General features: G+C 33.3%; 1 protein-coding gene across 2 annotated transcripts in view; it reads right to left on the bottom strand.

Moving 5' to 3' along the window:
- LOC149927275 (thyrotropin-releasing hormone receptor-like) overlaps positions 1–19116 on the bottom strand; it is a 153265-nt gene that overhangs the window by 118253 nt on the left and 15896 nt on the right. For both annotated transcript variants that reach the window (XM_090158211.1, XM_090158210.1), the window contains exon 3: positions 14613–14861. In XM_090158211.1, the coding sequence (XP_090014337.1) occupies positions 14613–14861 (249 nt within the window). The remainder of the gene's footprint in view (positions 1–14612; positions 14862–19116) is intronic.

Below are 19116 nucleotides of genomic sequence, written 5' to 3'. Positions count from 1 at the left end.
GTGACTACATTAATTACAAAGTAATTACGTAGTGGTTACAGAGAAATTACGTAGTGGTTACAGAGAAATTACGTAGTGGTTACAGAGTAATTACATAGTGATTACGATGTAATTAGAGGGTGACTAAAGTTATTACAGAGTGACTACATTAATAACAGAGAGAGTAATTACGTAATGATTACAGAGTAATTACGTAATGATTACAGAGTAATTACGTAATGATTACAGAGTAATTACGTAATGATTACAGAGTAATTACGTAATGATTACAGAGTAATTACGTAATGATTACAGGGTAATTACGTAATGATTACAGGGTAATTACGTAATGATTACAGAGTAATTACGTAATGATTACAGAGTAATAAGTAATTACGTAATGATTACAGAGTAATAAGTAATTACGTAATGATTACAGAGTAATAAGTAATTACGTAATGATTACAGAGTAATAAGTAATTACGTAATGATTACAGAGTAATAAGTAATTACGTAATGATTACAGAGTAATAAGTAATTACGTAATGATTACAGAGTAATAAGTAATTACGTAATGATTACAGAGTAATAAGTAATTACGTAATGATTACAGAGTAATAAGTAATTACGTAATGATTACAGAGCAATAAGTAATTACGTAATGATTACAGAGTAATAAGTAATTACGTAATGATTACAGAGTAATAAGTAATTACGTAATGATTACAGAGCAATAAGTAATTACGTAATGATTACAGAGTAATAAGTAATTACGTAATGATTACAGAGTAATAAGTAATTACGTAATGATTACAGAGTAATAAGTAATTACGTAATGATTACAGAGTAATAAGTAATTACGTAATGATTACAGAGTAATAAGTAATTACGTAATGATTACAGAGTAATAAGTAATTACGTAATGATTACAGAGTAATAAGTAATTACGTAATGATTAAAGAACGTAGAATTGGCGAATACTTATATGTTTCGTCCGACGATTAAACTCGGGGTTGCGGATCAGCTTAGTTGTACCGGCATTGTCGATTCGGAGAACCGGTTGACCGCGGGAAGCTTGACGTTGTCTATGTACCAAGCGAAGAGCAATTAGCCGACATCTTTACGAAGGGTCTTCCACCAGAAACTTTCATTCGTCTTCGTCAGAAAATGAATTTTGTCGCACTATCCCACGTCTTCATCGAGGGAGAGTGTTAAAGTTTAATACGATGAGGACTCTTGACCCGTACTACATCTACACTGTAAGATTATCAGTAAACGTTTTTTTTTACTAAAAATCCGATAATACGTTTTTTTAATTGTATATATAATCGCATGTAACGGTTGTTAATTGGTTCAGTTTTCTCGTTCTCATGTAACCTTGTACATATGTAAAAAAACAGTTTCGTATTGTTATATGCGTCTTCATCACTTGGAAGCTTTACTATCTACGTTGAACAATTACTTCAACAATTACAGAGTAATAACGTTGTGATTACGGAGTAATTACGTAGTGATAACGAGTGACTACTTTTATTACAGTGTGATTACGATGATAGCTACTGAGTTAATAGAGTGAATTGTGATTACAGAGTGACTACTTTTATTACAGTGTGATTACGATGATAGCTACTGAGTTAATAGAGTGAATTGTGATTACAGAGTTACTACTTTTATTACAGTGTGATTACGATGATAGCTACTGAGGTAATAGAGTGAATTGTGATTACAGAGTGACTACTTTTATTACAGTGTGATTACGATGATAGCTACTGAGTTAATAGAGTGAATTGTGATTACAGAGTGACTACTTTTATTACAGTGTGATTACGATGATAGCTACTGAGTTACTAGAGTAATTAGTGATTACAGATTGAATATAGGATGGATTTCAGAATGATTACTAAGTGATAACCTCGGTGGTTACAGAGTTTACGGAGTTATTACAAACCGATTACCGTAATCGTTTCAGCCGGATTACGGGTAGTGGTTAGCTCCTCGCTCGATTCATATTGGATATTCTGAGGGAATTCTGAATCGATATTATTGCGTATTTTATCCCTTATTTTAACGTTTTGGGGACACAAGTTAACAAAACAAAAATGCGGATTCAAAACCTTATTCTTGTCATGTAGCAGATCCCCGGAGGAAACGCCATCGGGGGTAATGCGAACGTATCAAACAAAAATAAAGCAGATTCGCGGACGGGAATATTCAGGAACGGAAAACCCCTGAAATCAATACAGGAGTGCATTCGTTTTCCAGGCTTTGGTTTATCGTAGTGTTGTAAGTCGGAACATTTTCCGGAAAATGACCGAGGCCTTTTTTCCGGAAAATATTCCGTATTTTTCAGAAAAAAAAATAAAAAGTTTTCATTCCATGATTAGTCTAATTTATTGTTTGCAAATTGAAATAAAACGGAAAGGTAACACTATTAGTGTTTTGTAGTATGTTTACCGTTATTAGACATTTTATATCGATTAAAAGATAAAAACATTAAAAACCCTTAAAAAGTAATTTATGTGTTTCAATTTTTATTTTTCCGGAAAATTAACAACTCTAGTTTATCGTAGAGTTAAGTCGGAAAATTTTCCGGAAAATTACAAAAATCAGAAAAAAAATGTTTTCATTCCATGATTAGTATAATATTGTTCGCAAGTTTAAATTTCGCGGCATTTTCACCTCCGAAAATAAAACTAACCCTCTAAACTAGTCTAGAATTAAAAACCTTAAAAAGTAATATTTCTTGAAATTATTAATTTTTCCGATTTGCTGAAAATTTTAATTTTTCCGGAAAATTAACAAGACTAGTGTATCGTGACAAATGTCCGGGGTAATCCCGCATGTACATATTTTTCACTGACAGAGGGAAAAATAAAGGTTTTAAGAGTCTGGCTAAGTTTCGATGTTAAACATAAGCCGGTTTCCAAGCAAACTAGGTTCGATAAAGAAATTCAAACTTTTCAACTTTGTTTACTATGTTTCTAGTTTTCATCTCATTGTTATTGGAGACAAAATCGTGACTATTACGGGACATTGTTGCCCAAAGGGACATCCTCCTAATATATATTTCAATAACAACCTACGAAATTCGAGAGCCCGCGGACATAAGGACGGTGGAACTTCATACTTTAGTAGCCCATTCATAGCTCATAAAGAGGGGGCCATTTGACTTGTCTCGCGCCCGCCACACCTGCGGCCGCCTTTGCTACAAATTTCAACGTATAAAAATAGCAAGTCGAGCCTAGAATAGCGAGTCTTATTTGGTCCCCCCCCCCCCCGCCCTTAAAGGGAGTATAACCTTTTCAGAAATTTGGGGCAATACATAATTCCCTCCCCTCCTTTTTCTAACCACGTGTTATACATAGTTTGAATTACAGTGGTTTTTAAGGAAATATAATACTAAAAGTATCCCCGCTTTGGTAGTGCTTTAATTTTTCATATCTACTAGAACGCCTTTCGTGAATCTAAAACCACGTACCTCATTATTAAGACATTATATTTTAATAAATATCCAAACTATAATGAAAATAATTAATTTATAGCTCGGATATAGTTGTTTATATGTTAATGAGGGGGGAATTAAAAAATAAACACTACATATAACACAATAAAGGTTTCTAACGAGAACACGTCTTAAGGGCGGGCACGCTTCCTCTAATAGAAGAATAAACGTTTCTATAAATTCCTAGCTTAACAAGTCAAATATTTTCACAAAGACAACAAAGCGCTACTTTTGTGCTTTAGTCCTATTCGACCGAAATCCCATTCGACCGAAGGCGGTTTTTGAGGTGTCCCATTCGACCTAATTCCGCCGAAACGAGCGGTTTTTATGTGTCCCATTCGACCGAACGCTGCTATATAAATTGGCTTTTACTATGTTTTCAATTTAGTTACTGAAGTCGTTTGCAATGGAGCGGATAGCTAATAAAGGAGGGTATTTATACATCAATAATAATTATTTATTCCGTCTTAATCTCAAAATGAAGTAGCACTCTCCCTACTAGATGCAGTAGCTATGAATTTAGCTATGCCATTTTAATATCTTTGTACTATGCATTTATTTGAAAATAAAATGGAATGAGCATGAATTATATTTTTATCTTCACCTAGTCAAGAAAAGTAACTGAACCAAATCTGAAATAGTAAACTTAACCAACTCTAACCTAACCTAACCTAACCTAACCTAACCTTACCTAAACATGGATCTTCGATAGTACATACCTTATAAATACAATAACAAATCACCCGGCCATTTGGGCTACATTTTAAAATTCTTTCGGTCGAATGGGATTTTGGTCGAATGGGAATAAACGACTTTTGTAGGACTTGCTCATTCCTACTTGATATTTTCTGAAGCGTCACCCATAAAGTCGATTTTCAAAATAAAGCTAACGTAGCCTAAGTGAAGATATTATTATTCAAAATATAGTAAGTCCTTAACTGAACTATTTACAAAATTAATGAGATATAGTTAATTAACTATTTATAATGGTTTGTATAAAACTATAACCGTTAAATGAGTAGGATTTTGATCAAAAATCTACTATTTATCCAGAGAACTAGGTTGGCCGGTTTGCCAGATAATCCTTTCTTTAGCCTCCCTGGTTCATGAAAAATCGGGCCAAACCTTCAGCCTTTCTATACACAAAAGTAAATAACCACGTAAGTAGTATTTTATAGAATGGTCTATTGGGTGTTTCTAGACTAGCGCCATGAGCGAGAAAAGAGAGAAGCTATGGCGCACCCTACCAAACCAGGAGGGTTCTACTCATTGAATTGGGAATAATACTGCTAGAATTATAATTACGATTTCGGTTGCCATGGTTACCTGTTCTGATAAGACTGTACGAAATTCATCTTTATAATTAGGCGGTAGCGCCATCTATATTTTGTAAAGTTCTATGGCTAAAAATAAATAATTATTAGCTAACTCACCGTAACTTGAGTTAAAAAGGATCGTGTTGACAGAATAAAATTATTTTTAAACAACTTCAAAGGTTTGTTTGTTACGAGAAATCATACATTTCAATTTCGCATCAGATTCGCGAAAAAATTCAATTGCAATATAGTTTCCACGACTAGAGACAGATGTCGCCACGGTAGAATGATAAAGTTGATAAAGTCTCCTTATGGAACGAAATTGGTCCCGCGCCAGCCAGATTTAGTTGTACCTCTATTTATTCCCAACTCAATGGCTGTACTCCGTTAAAGAAGGGCCAAACGAAAGACGGCCTTTTTCCGAGTCCCTGGCCAAACAAAACTGTAAACGCGCTCAATATAGGTTTCCGATAGTGCGCACTCGGTAATCTTCGGCTCGCAAAACGAAACGACGCCGAATCTTCGGATCTAATATAAGAGCGACGTCAGCGTAAACTATTCAAGAGCGAAACTTCATATCGGCTGCCCTCAAAGATCATTTCGATCACTGAAAAGGCAGCCAGGGTTGGACGTGTCTGACGTGTTCGCGCATTTCGCTCGAGGCCGCAGCGTTCTTTCCAGGCGCATCACTAGGCCTTTCTATAAAAAAAGAGCTACGCTTTCTGAACTTGTTTTTATGAAGCTCATTCGTCACGAAAATGACGAAATACGTAGAAGTTTAGTTCAGTTTATGCTTAAAAACAGGGTGCCTCGTCTAAATGACTCCTTATGTCCAGGGTTTTTCGTAGTGAAACGTCATCAAAACAATAGCAATATCAAAACAAGAAGGCCAATGTTACTTTAAGGCCTATTGGTTGGCTCTACTTAAGTTTACAGGTTTCGTGTTTAGGGGGGCGTTCACAATGTTATGTAACCTAGGGTAATCATTTAAGTAATCAGGTGTACAGATCTTAGGTAATCACGAAAAATCACTTAAGAAAATCACTGAAAATCAAAGACAAAAGGTGATAAATCAATGGAAATCACAGACAAAATGTGATAAATTAATGTAAATCACCGAAAACTTGTGATAAATCAATGGAAATCACCGAACACGAGTGATAAATCAAAGGAAATCACATAAAAATTGTAATACATCATTGATAATCACAGGAAAATTGTGATAAATCAATGGAAATCACCGAAAAAATGTGATAAATCATTGGAAATATCATAACTTGTGATACATAAATGTAAATCACAGAAAAAATGTGATAAATCAATGTAAATTACATAAAAATTGTAATAAATCACTGATAATCACAGAAAAATTGTGATAAATCAATGGAAATCACCGAAAAATTGTGATAAATCATTGGAAATCACATAAATTGTGATAAATAAATGGAAATCACAGACAAAATGTGATAAATCAATGTAAATCACAGACAAAATGTGATAAATCAATGTAATTCACAGACAAAATGTGATAAATCAATGAAAATCACAGAAAAATTGTAATAAATCACTGATAATCACAGAACAATTGTGATGAATCAATGAAAATCACAGAAAATTTGGGATAAATCAATGAAAATCACAGAAAAATTGGGAGAAATCAATTGAAATCACAGAAAAATTGGGATAAATCAATTGAAATAACAGGACATCTTTCTAAAATCAATAATCCGGTGTACAAACCTGCTAATAGTGACTACCCCCTCATGTGTAAGAAGTTATATTTTAACTATATTTTATGTTTAAAAAAAAAGTTATATTTTAGTGAATTGAAGGGAATATATAATCCAACGGGTTCGTTACGAAATACCCTAACAATTTCAGGTATTATTTCCGGAAAAACCACAAAAGAGCGTCTGAAATTGGTCAAAAGTCATAGCAAGAAGTGTAACCCTTTGAGGAGGTGACAAAAATACTGGATATTGTATTATCTTCAAAGGACAACCAACATTATTGTACAAACTTACATTATTATAAGGTTAATGGTATTATTCAAATTTACGACGAATATGTTTTCACATGGAGAAAATGTACGGAGAGCCAGACGAGCGTATTTCTTGAAAAGTAGTTGATGCGCTACTAAATTATTTTTACCCTGAAGATAACGAGTCTGCTCTCCCAATTTTAAATATTTTCACTAATAAAAGTAAGCTTATTCGCGTGACGTGTAGAAGGCGCTAGCGTCGTAAAAATAACTTTCTGCCTCAAAGACATAGATGAATCTCCTTTCCTTTCCTCCGTGTTATTTGTTCCTTAATTAAAAGGAATATATCAAGCTCTCCAGGAATGTGAGTAAATTAATTTCTCACTTTCCAGCCAGGCTGGAATTACAGTAGAACCCAATAGCCTGAGAAAACATTTTCATTTTGATGTTTTCAAAGAATTTATGTTTGGTAAACTTATTAGTGTTAATTCTAACTACATTGGCGTTTTAGATTAGTTTGAAAAAGTCTTTAGTTGATTTCAAAAATATAACTACTTGATTATCAAAAGTCAAAATTGAGGCCAGAGATTCCAACAGTAGACCGGTTTCGCCCTTTTGGGGCTCATCAGTACTGTGTAGGAACTCTGGCTATCCTCGGAAATCTGCCGATATCAGTAAAACTAATAAACATTAGTAAAGAGCGTAAAAGATGTATGCTGAATAGCGACCGCCATGCAATAATCGGTGAAGAATTTCACTATAAGTTGCAATGGACTGCTCACATATAGGGCACTCTGAATGTTTACTACTTGATTATAAAATTAATCTTTTAGTCAAATCTAAAGCTAGTGTTGTGCCGTCACGAGTTCTACTTTATCACAAAATTTCAAAAGTCAGAAAGAGTCCGCAAGAGTAGATGTATTTGGGAACGCGGTTTAACATCTGAGTGTGCCGTCCCATATTTATTGCTCTAAGCTTCCAGCACGACGGCTTACCCTTTGCCCGTGCTAGCGTCTATATTCCTTTTAAAAAGTACGCATCAGTACCACCAGTGGCCGAACTTTTTAGTGTTAGTGTTAAACACCAAATGACCTGAGGTTATATTCCCTTTAATGGAGTCAGGATTTTACCAATTGATAGCTGAACGAGAAAGTATTTTGGAGTTTGGTGACTTGTGAAAGACCCCCTATACACTCTTTTATATCCTTATTTGTGAGAGCTGCCATTTTATTACAGGTCTGATTTCTAATAGTGCATCCAAGGCCGCTTCACGTGGTCAAGTGCACGCGACGTCTCGAGCTGATGAACACGTGCAGGCGCCCTTGCCTATACTATTTTAAATTAGGCCTGTAATGAAATGGCCGACTTCGTAAAAGAGGATGCATGGGGTGATAGGAATGAAGTTATAAAGAACATTGGTCAACTTGATGTAAGGATGGCTGAGATGTGTAAAGGAAAAGAAGTTGAGCCGCCTAATAAGACTTTTAATACGACTTATATTTTTGGGGACTTAATATTTTTGTGCGTTTTTTATTTTTTATTGTTTTGCGTTTGTAGAGTGTTTATTGTATGACGACTTAATAGTTTAAATGTTATAATTTTCGTAACTTTTCATAACTTTAAAACGCTAAAATTGTAGGCTGAGCTCCGGCCCTGTGTCGGAGCCGCCCTGTTATAAAAGGGTGTGTAACTACGGCAACTAATAAACCTGTAAACCTTATACTATCGACATTCTTAAGGCAAGAACCTTATTCTCCTTTTTAATTAAAAATCAGAACCCAAATTTATAGGTATATATGTATTATATTTATATAATGATGTATTTCATAGCTCGGTGGACATTCATCTAAAAATACTTGACTAAAAATAACTATATATCTAAATTAAGGCTTATAGGCTCAAATCACGACGCATAAACCCGTTAAAAAATCCAGTTGAATATTCTAATAGGCCATAAATTTGGAAAGCCGTTGAGTAGAATAACCATAAATATTCTAGCCTTCCCTAGCTACTGAATAAAAGTGTATAAAGATATTCGTCTCTATCCAACAAACTCCGTTGAAATCGCTAAGCCTAATACCCCCTACGCTTAAAGATTGGGACAGTAAAATAAGCATATTCTTCGGGTTTGAACTTGCTTTAAAAAGTGCGAATAAAGCTCATCAGTTTAAAGAGAGTTTTAGATGAAAATGAAAAAATATTTAAAGAAGTGAAGGCTTCAAAAGTATGTTAGTTTTCGAAATATACTGAAAGCTTTCATGGAGTGACGCGAGATCTATCAGTACATTTTTTGAATATGAAGAATAGTAAGTGTCATACTTATGCAACAATACAGGTTATAGACTTATGGTTATTCTTTTCAATCTTTTTATTTTTCTATGAAATTGAAATTATATATATACTTTATACGATTAAAAATTTAGCTTATGACATAAGTATACATCTACATTGTGTTGAGTATAAAAAAAATGGTTTTAATATGATACTTTGGTTCGAATTTTGAGAGTATTTTCCTAACTTTATAACTACAGTATCTGTTCTATTATATTACTTACACTATACCATAAAAAGTAAAATTTCGACAAGTCAAAAATTTTGAAGTGGAATTCTTCAGATACTTAATTTGGGGCTTTTTCGTAACTCGAAAAAACCATTAAAATAAATGAAATAGCAATAAAAGTCATAAGAAAATTTGAAAATATTTGAAATGGGCAAGCATTGGGAGCAGTAATGCGTACGTTAAGAAGAGTCTTAATAAAATCACTTTTGATGTAAACACGGAAACACTTTTTACCCGCACACGACCGAATTTAAATACATAAAAAATTATTTTTACCATAGCATCAAAGTTTAATAAATGGCGTAGAAAAATACAGTCGCAAAATCGCACTAGAATATTTAACTTGGAATTTAAGAAAAAAACTCTTTGGTGACCACTGCACCGATGCAAAGCACATTACCAAGACTGCGCAAGCACCAATTACAATTAACAAAAAATATAAAATATTTAAATTAAAACAAAAGATTAGTAAATAAATTTAGAATAATTATATATTAAGTTAAGAAACAATTGAATTTAAGAATTTGAGTTTAACATAAGAGAGATAACTTACTAAGTAACATAAATATTTTAATTTTTGTTCCACGTGAGCAATAAAATAAATTAAGTTCGACATACATGCAAAAAGCTAGCAAACTAATCAAATATTTTTAATTTTAGTTCCGCATGAGGAAGAATAAAAATATTTTAATTTTAGTTCCACGTAAGGAAGAATAAAAATATTTTAATTTTAGTTCCACGTGAGGAAGAATAAAAATATTTTAATTTTAGTTCCACGTAAGGAAGAATAAAATATTCAAATTTTAGTTCCACGTGAGGAAGAATAAAAATATTCCTATTTTAGTTCCACGCGAGGAAGAATAAAAATATTCCAATTTTAGTTCCACGCGAGGAAGAATAAAAATATTCCAATTTTAGTTCCACGCGAGGAAGAATAAAAATATTCCAATTTTAGTTCCACGTGAGGAAGAATAAAAATATTCCAATTTTAGTTCCACGTGAGGAAGAATAAAAATATTCCAATTTTAGTTCCACGTGAGGAAGAATAATAATATTCCAATTTTAGTTCCACGTGAGGAAGAATAAAAATATTTTAATTTTAGTTCCACGTGAGGAAGAATAAAATATTCAAATTTTAGTTCCACGTGAGGAAGAATAAAAATATTCCTATTTTAGTTCCACGTGAGGAAGAATAAAAATATTCCAATTTTAGTTCCACGCGAGGAAGAATAAAAATATTCCAATTTTAGTTCCACGCGAGGAAGAATAAAAATATTCCAATTTTAGTTCCACGCGAGGAAGAATAAAAATATTCCAATTTTAGTTCCACGTGAGGAAGAATAAAAATATTCCAATTTTAGTTCCACGTGAGGAAGAATAAAAATATTCCAATTTTAGTTCCACGTGAGGAAGAATAAAAATATTCCAATTTTAGTTCCACGTGAGGAAGAATAAAAATATTTTAATTTTAGTTCCACGTGAGGAAGAATAAAATATTCAAATTTTAGTTCCACGTGAGGAAGAATAAAAATATTCCTATTTTAGTTCCACGTGAGGAAGAATAAAAATATTCCAATTTTAGTTCCACGCGAGGAAGAATAAAAATATTCCAATTTTAGTTCCACGCGAGGAAGAATAAAAATATTCCAATTTTAGTTCCACGTGAGGAAGAATAAAAATATTCCAATTTTAGTTCCACGCGAGGAAGAATAAAATATTCCAATTTTAGTTCCACGCGAGGAAGAATAAAAATATTCCAATTTTAGTTCCACGTGAGCAATAAAATAAATTAAGTTCGACATACATGCAAAAAGCTAGCAAACTAATCAAATATTTTTAATTTTAGTTCCGCATGAGGAAGAATAAAAATATTTTAATTTTAGTTCCACGTGAGGAAGAATAAAAATATTTTAATTTTAGTTCCACGTGAGGAAGAATAAAAATATTTTAATTTTAGTTCCACGTGAGGAAGAATAAAAATATTTTAATTTTAGTTCCACGTGAGGAAGAATAAAAATATTTTAATTTTAGTTCCACGTGAGGAAGAATAAAAATATTCCAATTTTAGTTCCACGCGAGGAAGAATAAAAATATTCCAATTTTAGTTCCACGTGAGGAAGAATAAAAATATTCCAATTTTAGTTCCACGTGAGGAAGAATAAAAATATTCCAATTTTAGTTCCACGTGAGGAAGAATAAAAATATTCCAATTTTAGTTCCACGTGAGGAAGAATAAAAATATTCCAATTTTAGTTCCACGTGAGGAAGAATAAAAATATTTTAATTTTAGTTCCACGTGAGGAAGAATAAAATATTCAAATTTTAGTTCCACGTGAGGAAGAATAAACATATTCCTATTTTAGTTCCACGTGAGGAAGAATAAAAATATTCCAATTTTAGTTCCACGCGAGGAAGAATAAAAATATTCCAATTTTAGTTCCACGCGAGGAAGAATAAAAATATTCCAATTTTAGTTCCACGTGAGGAAGAATAAAAATATTCCAATTTTAGTTCCACGTGAGGAAGAATAAAAATATTCCAATTTTAGTTCCACGTGAGGAAGAATAAAAATATTTAAATTTTAGTTCCACGCGAGGAAGAATAAAAATATTCCAATTTTAGTTCCACGCGAGGAAGAATAAAAATATTCCAATTTTAGTTCCACGCGAGGAAGAATAAAAATATTCCAATTTTAGTTCCACGTGAGGTATAAGACCACGATAAATGTGGCGAAACATTACCATCCATGTATCTTTAATCATTTCCACGGAGTATCCGAACAAGATACATTTCAAGGCTAAGAAAAATAGATGGGAACCTTCCCTATTACTCTGAAACGGTCGCGCGAATTCGCTCTAGAGCGGCTCGAAACAAAAAGATAAAAAATAAAAATGTGAAAACGGTTGACAGACACCATCATCAAGTAACTTTAAATGTAAACAAACGCCGTAAATTGTTGAAGACGGAGCTGACAAATATGGCGCCGCCTGGGACAGTTCCTAAGTTTGGGCCGACTCCAAAGTGAATTGAACGCGGAAGGACAAAGCCTGTCAGTCGCCTCAAGGTCACAGACAACGCTTCCGCTTTCAAAATATCGATCACTCAGATTGGATATCCCAACGTCGAGAGCAGACGGGGACTTAGGATGATAAGTCAGTCGGTGGCGAGATAACGAGAAAATTCCAAGTACCATAAAATTCAGATGATTCAAAATTGGTGCCTATTAGTAGCGTTTCTTATTCCAAATAAGTAATGTAATAGTTTAAGTAGGAAACTTTCTACTAATGTTCTTAAGAATTTTATTTCAGGTACCGGTGCTAGAAAAATCTTATTGGAGGGCTAAAATGCTTTCAATAAGATAATAAGTAAAACAAGCCCATTTGAAGGATCTTTCTGAAAATTGTAACGCTTTCAACAAGGAAAACCACGTTTACTTTGACAAAATGATGGTAAATCATTGAAGCAACCCATTCAGTTCTGAAGATATTTTTTGTCGAATATAAAACCGAAATGGTGACGTTTATCGCCGTCACATCAACCAGGCAGTAGATTTACCAACGAGGTGTTCGATTACGCAATCACTATCAATAAACGAAATCCCCCCAATGTCATACTTACGCGTATGCCACTTCTGATATAACCTAGCTGCAAGTCTAATTAGAGGTCGGGGACGGTTAATCATTAGCCATGATTAAATTGATTTTTTTCGGGAAAAAATGTAAACATAGAAATTTACCGGCTAATTTATTTCGGAAAATGATTAAAAAACATGTATTATTCGGAAAATTTGAGCTTTTTATCGAAAAAAACGTCGTTTTTCCGATTAATTTTACAAATTTATCAAAAAATTAATCGGATAATACAGAAATATAAATTATTTGATCAAAACGTTTTACGAATAATTTTGAGAGCTTTATCTGTTGAATAAAAGTTAACCATCCCCGACCTCTAAGTCTAATCAAGCCAGGCCTATCTTGCCCTCTCAAAAAGGATCAATTAAACAATTAATATCGCCGATATCAGGCAAATTACGGCGAGGGGATCATTTATCAATTGTTATAGTTAACCATATATCAGTGATCCGCCAATTGCCGGCTATAAATTTATCCTCCAAACGATTATCGGCGGCAATTAATTTTAATCATCCTTATTGGCAACCAAACGGAATAGGCCGATGCATATTTGACACGGGAGAAGGTCCTTTCTCGGTGGTCACGCCACAAGACGTGGAATTTTCAATACCCAACTACCCAACAGTCTTACCCGATGCATAGCGCCCACAATCTGATCCTTACAAATTTTAAGTTATCTAAAAAATAGCGAATCATTTTCTTTTTGATGATAATATTTTTGGGATATTTCACATAAGACATCGTTTAAAAGGAGTATAACCCTAGCAGGAAAGGCCAAGCTTCCGTAGATACCCACTAGTGGCGCGACAGTCTAGAACGTAGAAGAAAATTCCAACTTCCCATCCTATTACGTCGTAGAGTCCGACGCCGCCGCGGTTCACGCCGCCACGCCGGCTTTTCCCTTATTTTCGGCGCGCCGCCGCCGATAGGTGATTTTTTCAGCGCGCCACGCCGCCGCCGACGTTTCTTCGGCGCGACGCCGTACTATTTTCCTGTTCTCTAAAAAAATCCAAGGGCTCTTACTCTAGTCATTATAATTATTGTTCAATGAATGATTTATAGCAGAAATTCTATGAAAGAGTATAAATAAATATATTTTAGTCTCTGGTCTCTCTTGGTGTATTTACTCTATTATATTTGTTTACATTGTTTGTGGGCCTTTTTAATGATTTCGCTGCAGTGGTGGATACAGAAAAACTGAAAGGGGCGCTAAATGACATTTTCAGATATGAGTGTAATAACATATAATCAAATCACATGCAAATCTTATGCGTCAAAGTGGGGCACCCCCCCCCCCCCCTCCACTGCATCCGCCACTGTTACGCCGGCCAGCGCCGCCGCCGCTGGTTAAATTATCCTTACGCCGCCGCCGTTGCCGCCGAAGGCTCTAAAAATGAGCTGATCATTTTTACATCGGCTTCCGACTCCATTACGTCGTCGAGAAATATTATTCAGAGATTTTTCTACTACGTTATAGAAGAAGGTCGCGCCCCCAGTGAGAATTGTCGGAAGCTTGACCTTCCCTGAACCATTAATATTAAACGTTAGTTTCTCGGTAAGCAATTTGCACAAGAAAAGTATATACACGACATAGAACTTTTCGGGGGAATGGAGCTGATAAAAGCCAAAGGTGTTGTCTTACCTGTACCCTAGAGTTGTTGGAACTGTTGTTTTTCTTGGAGTCTGACGTGCAGACGGCTCCGTTCTTGCTACTTCCTGGTGTCTTGGGGAACTGGTTCGAGAAGAGGATCATGGCTATCAGACTGTACAGAACCACTGACAGCAATAAAGGCAGCAAGTAGAACAACACCAAGTCAGCGAAGAACAAGCCCAAGTAATACTTGCGCGACACTTTGAACGTGCAAGTCTCCAAATACTGCTCTTCGTAACCCTGCGAATTGAAAATACAAGGGTTGTAGTAAATGAATTTGTATGTTTGTTCAAACCCACACCATAAGTTACGACCACAAGTTTAGAAATAGTTTAAATAAAATCCAACCAGCGATTCGCTAAGGAGTAGTAATACGTAAAGACTGGACGTGCAAGCTACTCTTTATTTTCTCCGTATAATGGCTGGTTTTGAAAAGGTAAAAACGTGTGGGGTTGAGCCGTGGTTTCCACTAGTGGGTCACTGAACTTTGGAGATATTTTTTGCGTCACCATTTTTGCATTTTCAACAACTAAAACCAATCCTATAAGGAAAAATTACTTTTATAAATTGAATGTCGAAACTATACACTCTTTTACATCCTTATTTGTGAAAGCTGCATTTTATTACGGGTCTGATTTCAAATAGTGCACGCAAGGCCGCTTCACGCGGTCAAGTGCACGCGACGTCTCGAGCTGATGAGCACGTGCAGGCGCCCTTGCCTGTACTATTTTAAATTAGGCCTGTAATGAAATGACCGACTTCGTAAAAGAGTGTATAGTTGACTTGGTTTGAGGTCAGTATGGATTGTATAGTTAGCTTCTTTGGCTTCCAATTTTAATGATGCGTTTATTGCGCGTGCAAGTAGCCAGAATTCCTGGGAGTCGCTGCGCTCATAGAGATGCCAAACTCTATATCAAACCTTTTTTCTTAAAATTTTTGCCGACCTCAGCGCCGCCTGTACATGAGGATTAATAGTTTTCGGCTAAGTAAGTTGAAACTGAAATTTCACTACAATTTATTACGATAATTTAAACATGTAAGTATATTTTAAACAAATTAGTATATTTAAATTCATAGGGATGCACCGACATTAAAAAAATATTTTCAGAAAAACATTTTGAAGTAAAACTAGTAGTAAAACTAATGATAATATTATATTTTATTGGCCGCGCCACGTACACCAGACTTCAGAAGGTAGATCATACTTTTTTTTAGACAGGGGTTACGAGTGTAAACATATAAAAACAACGATATTCTATTTGTGATTGAAAATATGTATCACGTAAAATGAAAAGAAACATATTCGGATATGCTCTTTTTAAAGAAAAATTAGAATAAATGGTACTGAACCGTCTTTTACAATTATTTTATCATATACACTACTGTACCCATATCGGTGCATCCCTAATAAAATCCATAAATAATTTTTTCTTTCCAATGTTTCCCAATAATTATTAGAAAGTATTAAAGCTATAGCTGCTGGTGTTAGTCTGTTACTTGTGTTATCATCCATGAAACATGACTCCTCAAAATACATTGCGCATATTTTACGATTATGGTATAGGCAATCTATATCTTTCTCAAAGGGTCAAAAAGATCGCGTCTACACACATTTCCTAACCATTTCTTTGAACTGTATTTGGTAAAACACAAAATTGAAATACAGGCCTTATAAAAATATCTAAGATTATATCACACCGTTCCTTTTCTTTTGAAAATTTTCTTTAAAGTATTACAATAAAGTGCTAAACAATTGGTCCCAGTATTTTTAAACTATTTTACGAAGTTAAATTCGAATTAAACTTTTATCTCAGGTACGATCGGCTCGGGATAACTGGTTTTTAAGTTTCTTATTTTGCTCGCGAGAGGCGCTTATCTTTATGGGTATGACGTCAGTTCTAAGTCATTTCACATTTATCCAACATTAATTTTTTCGACTAACTAACTCACACATAGAGTTATACCATAACAGAATTAAACTACACGATTTAATGCCAAATCCTTTAAAGGAGCATGAACTAAACCGAAAAAACGTCTGCAAAATTACGTACCTAAAGTAACGCATCAATCACCTCTAGTTTCTTTTAAACTTTGTAGATATGTGATATTTGTTGATTTACGATAGTCCCTTTAATCATATAATCAAGAGCTAAAATTTTTGCATAAATTGTTGGGCTAGCACGAAGTGCTTAGTTTGAGTTTAATCTCCATACACATTGTTTTGATTGAACAGTACTAATTTATAATATTAATATTAAATAACATTTTTAATGTTATTTATTTTATCACAAACGTTAGACAAAAATGTCGAATTTTTTGTCACATTTACAATTGAATAGATAATTAAATAAATTAAAATGAGGAGATTATATTCCTTTAGAAATGTTAATTAGCATTTTAGGCTGCAGTACTAGTGTTTTTGTAAAGATCATAAGTAAATTTCTTGGTCGGTTAAAACGCGAAATCGAGGTATAACGTGCCTTCAAATGTCAATAGTACCGTTACATAAAGCTGCTGCCATCGGAACTAATACACTTATAGCTTTGTCGATTTGACTCGCGTCGAGTGCTCGAAATCGCTCTAATCAACGTTGCATGTTCCATTCGCTCTAGTAAATTTTCACGCGTTCCAACTTCCATTTACCGACATGCCGCTTTCGACGGATCAAAGTAATTTGGCGTGTTCCAACGCGTTCGGTCTCATCCAAACCATTTTTTTTCGTGTGTTTGTACTCAAGAATAATAAGAGACACGAAAATCACTGATTTTATGCCCCCCCCCCCTTTCGTAAATATATTCATAATTTAAAAATTTGGTTTTTACAAATGAAAAAAAAATATGAATTATTGATCGAATTCGGGTCATTTAGGGTAATGCAAGTAATTTTGGATACATGCTACTAACATTGAGTAAAAACGAATATATTAAGGAAAATACATAAATGTATGCTAATAAACTAAGGTAAATATGCCAGGGAAAAAGTAAAAACTTGGCTAAATGCGATTAGAATTTGGTAAATTTGTATATATTTGGGTAAATGCGAAAATATTTGGGGCGAATATATTTGGGTAAATGCGAATATATTTGGGTAAATGCGAATATATTGCGATTACGGGAAATGATCAGTCTCTCGAAACGTGTTAAATTTCTTTGTCGATCGTGTTGAGATCAGACGTTTTTGACGTAGCTAATTTGCTACTTTAGACTTGAATAAAGCGAGTTCTTCCAAACAAAGGTGTCGAAGTTCCACAGGCTATTTAAAATTAAATTTGACGTCTCTCAAATAACAAGCAGGAATAAAAACAGGGCTAATAGGGGGCGACGGAGACGCAAAAGTGTAAAGCCTTAGCAACCGACAGATATTTCAAAAAACGTCCACGTCCTTTTACTTTCAACAATAGTTTTAAAGTGTCAAAATGTCGTTTTACAAAAACGCGTTGAGGAAAATGGCGCAAAATTATTGTTTTAGTCAGTGGTTTTCTTTAGCCTAACGAAACGGTACAGCGCTTTTGTTAGGCCTCCAGCCATTTTGATGTTAAAGTTAAAAGATGCTGACAGGGGCAGGGGCGTTCGGTGAGTTTTCACGATAAACAAAAGACCAAAAAAAAACAGAAAATAGAATATTACGAATTACGATAGCCTATTATATTATTATATTAGTATATTATATTATTATATTAGTATATTATTATATTATTATATTATTATATTATTATATTATTATATTATTATATTAGTATATTATTATATTATTATATTATTATATTATTATATTATTATATTATTATATTATTATATTATTATATTATATTATTATATTATATTATTATACTATTTTATTATGATAGTATGATATTATTATATTATATTATTATAGTATGATATTATTATATCATGAAATGAAATGAAATGAAATGATTTTATTTACAGTGCACATCAACAGCGCAGAATGCGCCAACAAGGATATACACTTTGGAATGCGTAACAAAACATTGATAGTATGATATTATTATATTATTATATTATGATAGTATGATATTATTATATTATTATATTATGATAGTATGATATTATTATAGTATGATATTATTATAGTATGATATTATTATATTATTATAGTATGATATTATTATATTATGATAGTATGATATTATTATATTATGATAGTATGATATTATTATATTATGATAGTATGATATTATTATATTATTATAGTATGATAATATTATTATAGTATGATATTATTATATTATGATAGTATGATATTATTATATTATTATAGTATGATATTATTATATTATTATAGTATGATATTATTATATTATTATAGTATGATATTATTATATTATTATAGTATGATATTATTATATTATTATATATACTGATGTGGCAGCCTATACAATCGACGATAAAATTTTGAGTGTACGGATCTTGCAGTCAATTTTTTTTAAAGTTACTTGGCTTAATTAAGCGCTGAATATATTCTTTGGAAGAAC

This window comes from Leiobunum rupestre, chromosome 9 (assembly GCF_980474605.1).
Source record: "Leiobunum rupestre chromosome 9, qqLeiRupe1.1.hap1, whole genome shotgun sequence".
Taxonomy (NCBI): Eukaryota; Metazoa; Arthropoda; class Arachnida; order Opiliones; family Sclerosomatidae; genus Leiobunum; species Leiobunum rupestre.
Note: the sequence above shows the minus strand (reverse complement) of the source record. Positions and strands in the feature narration are given on the sequence as shown.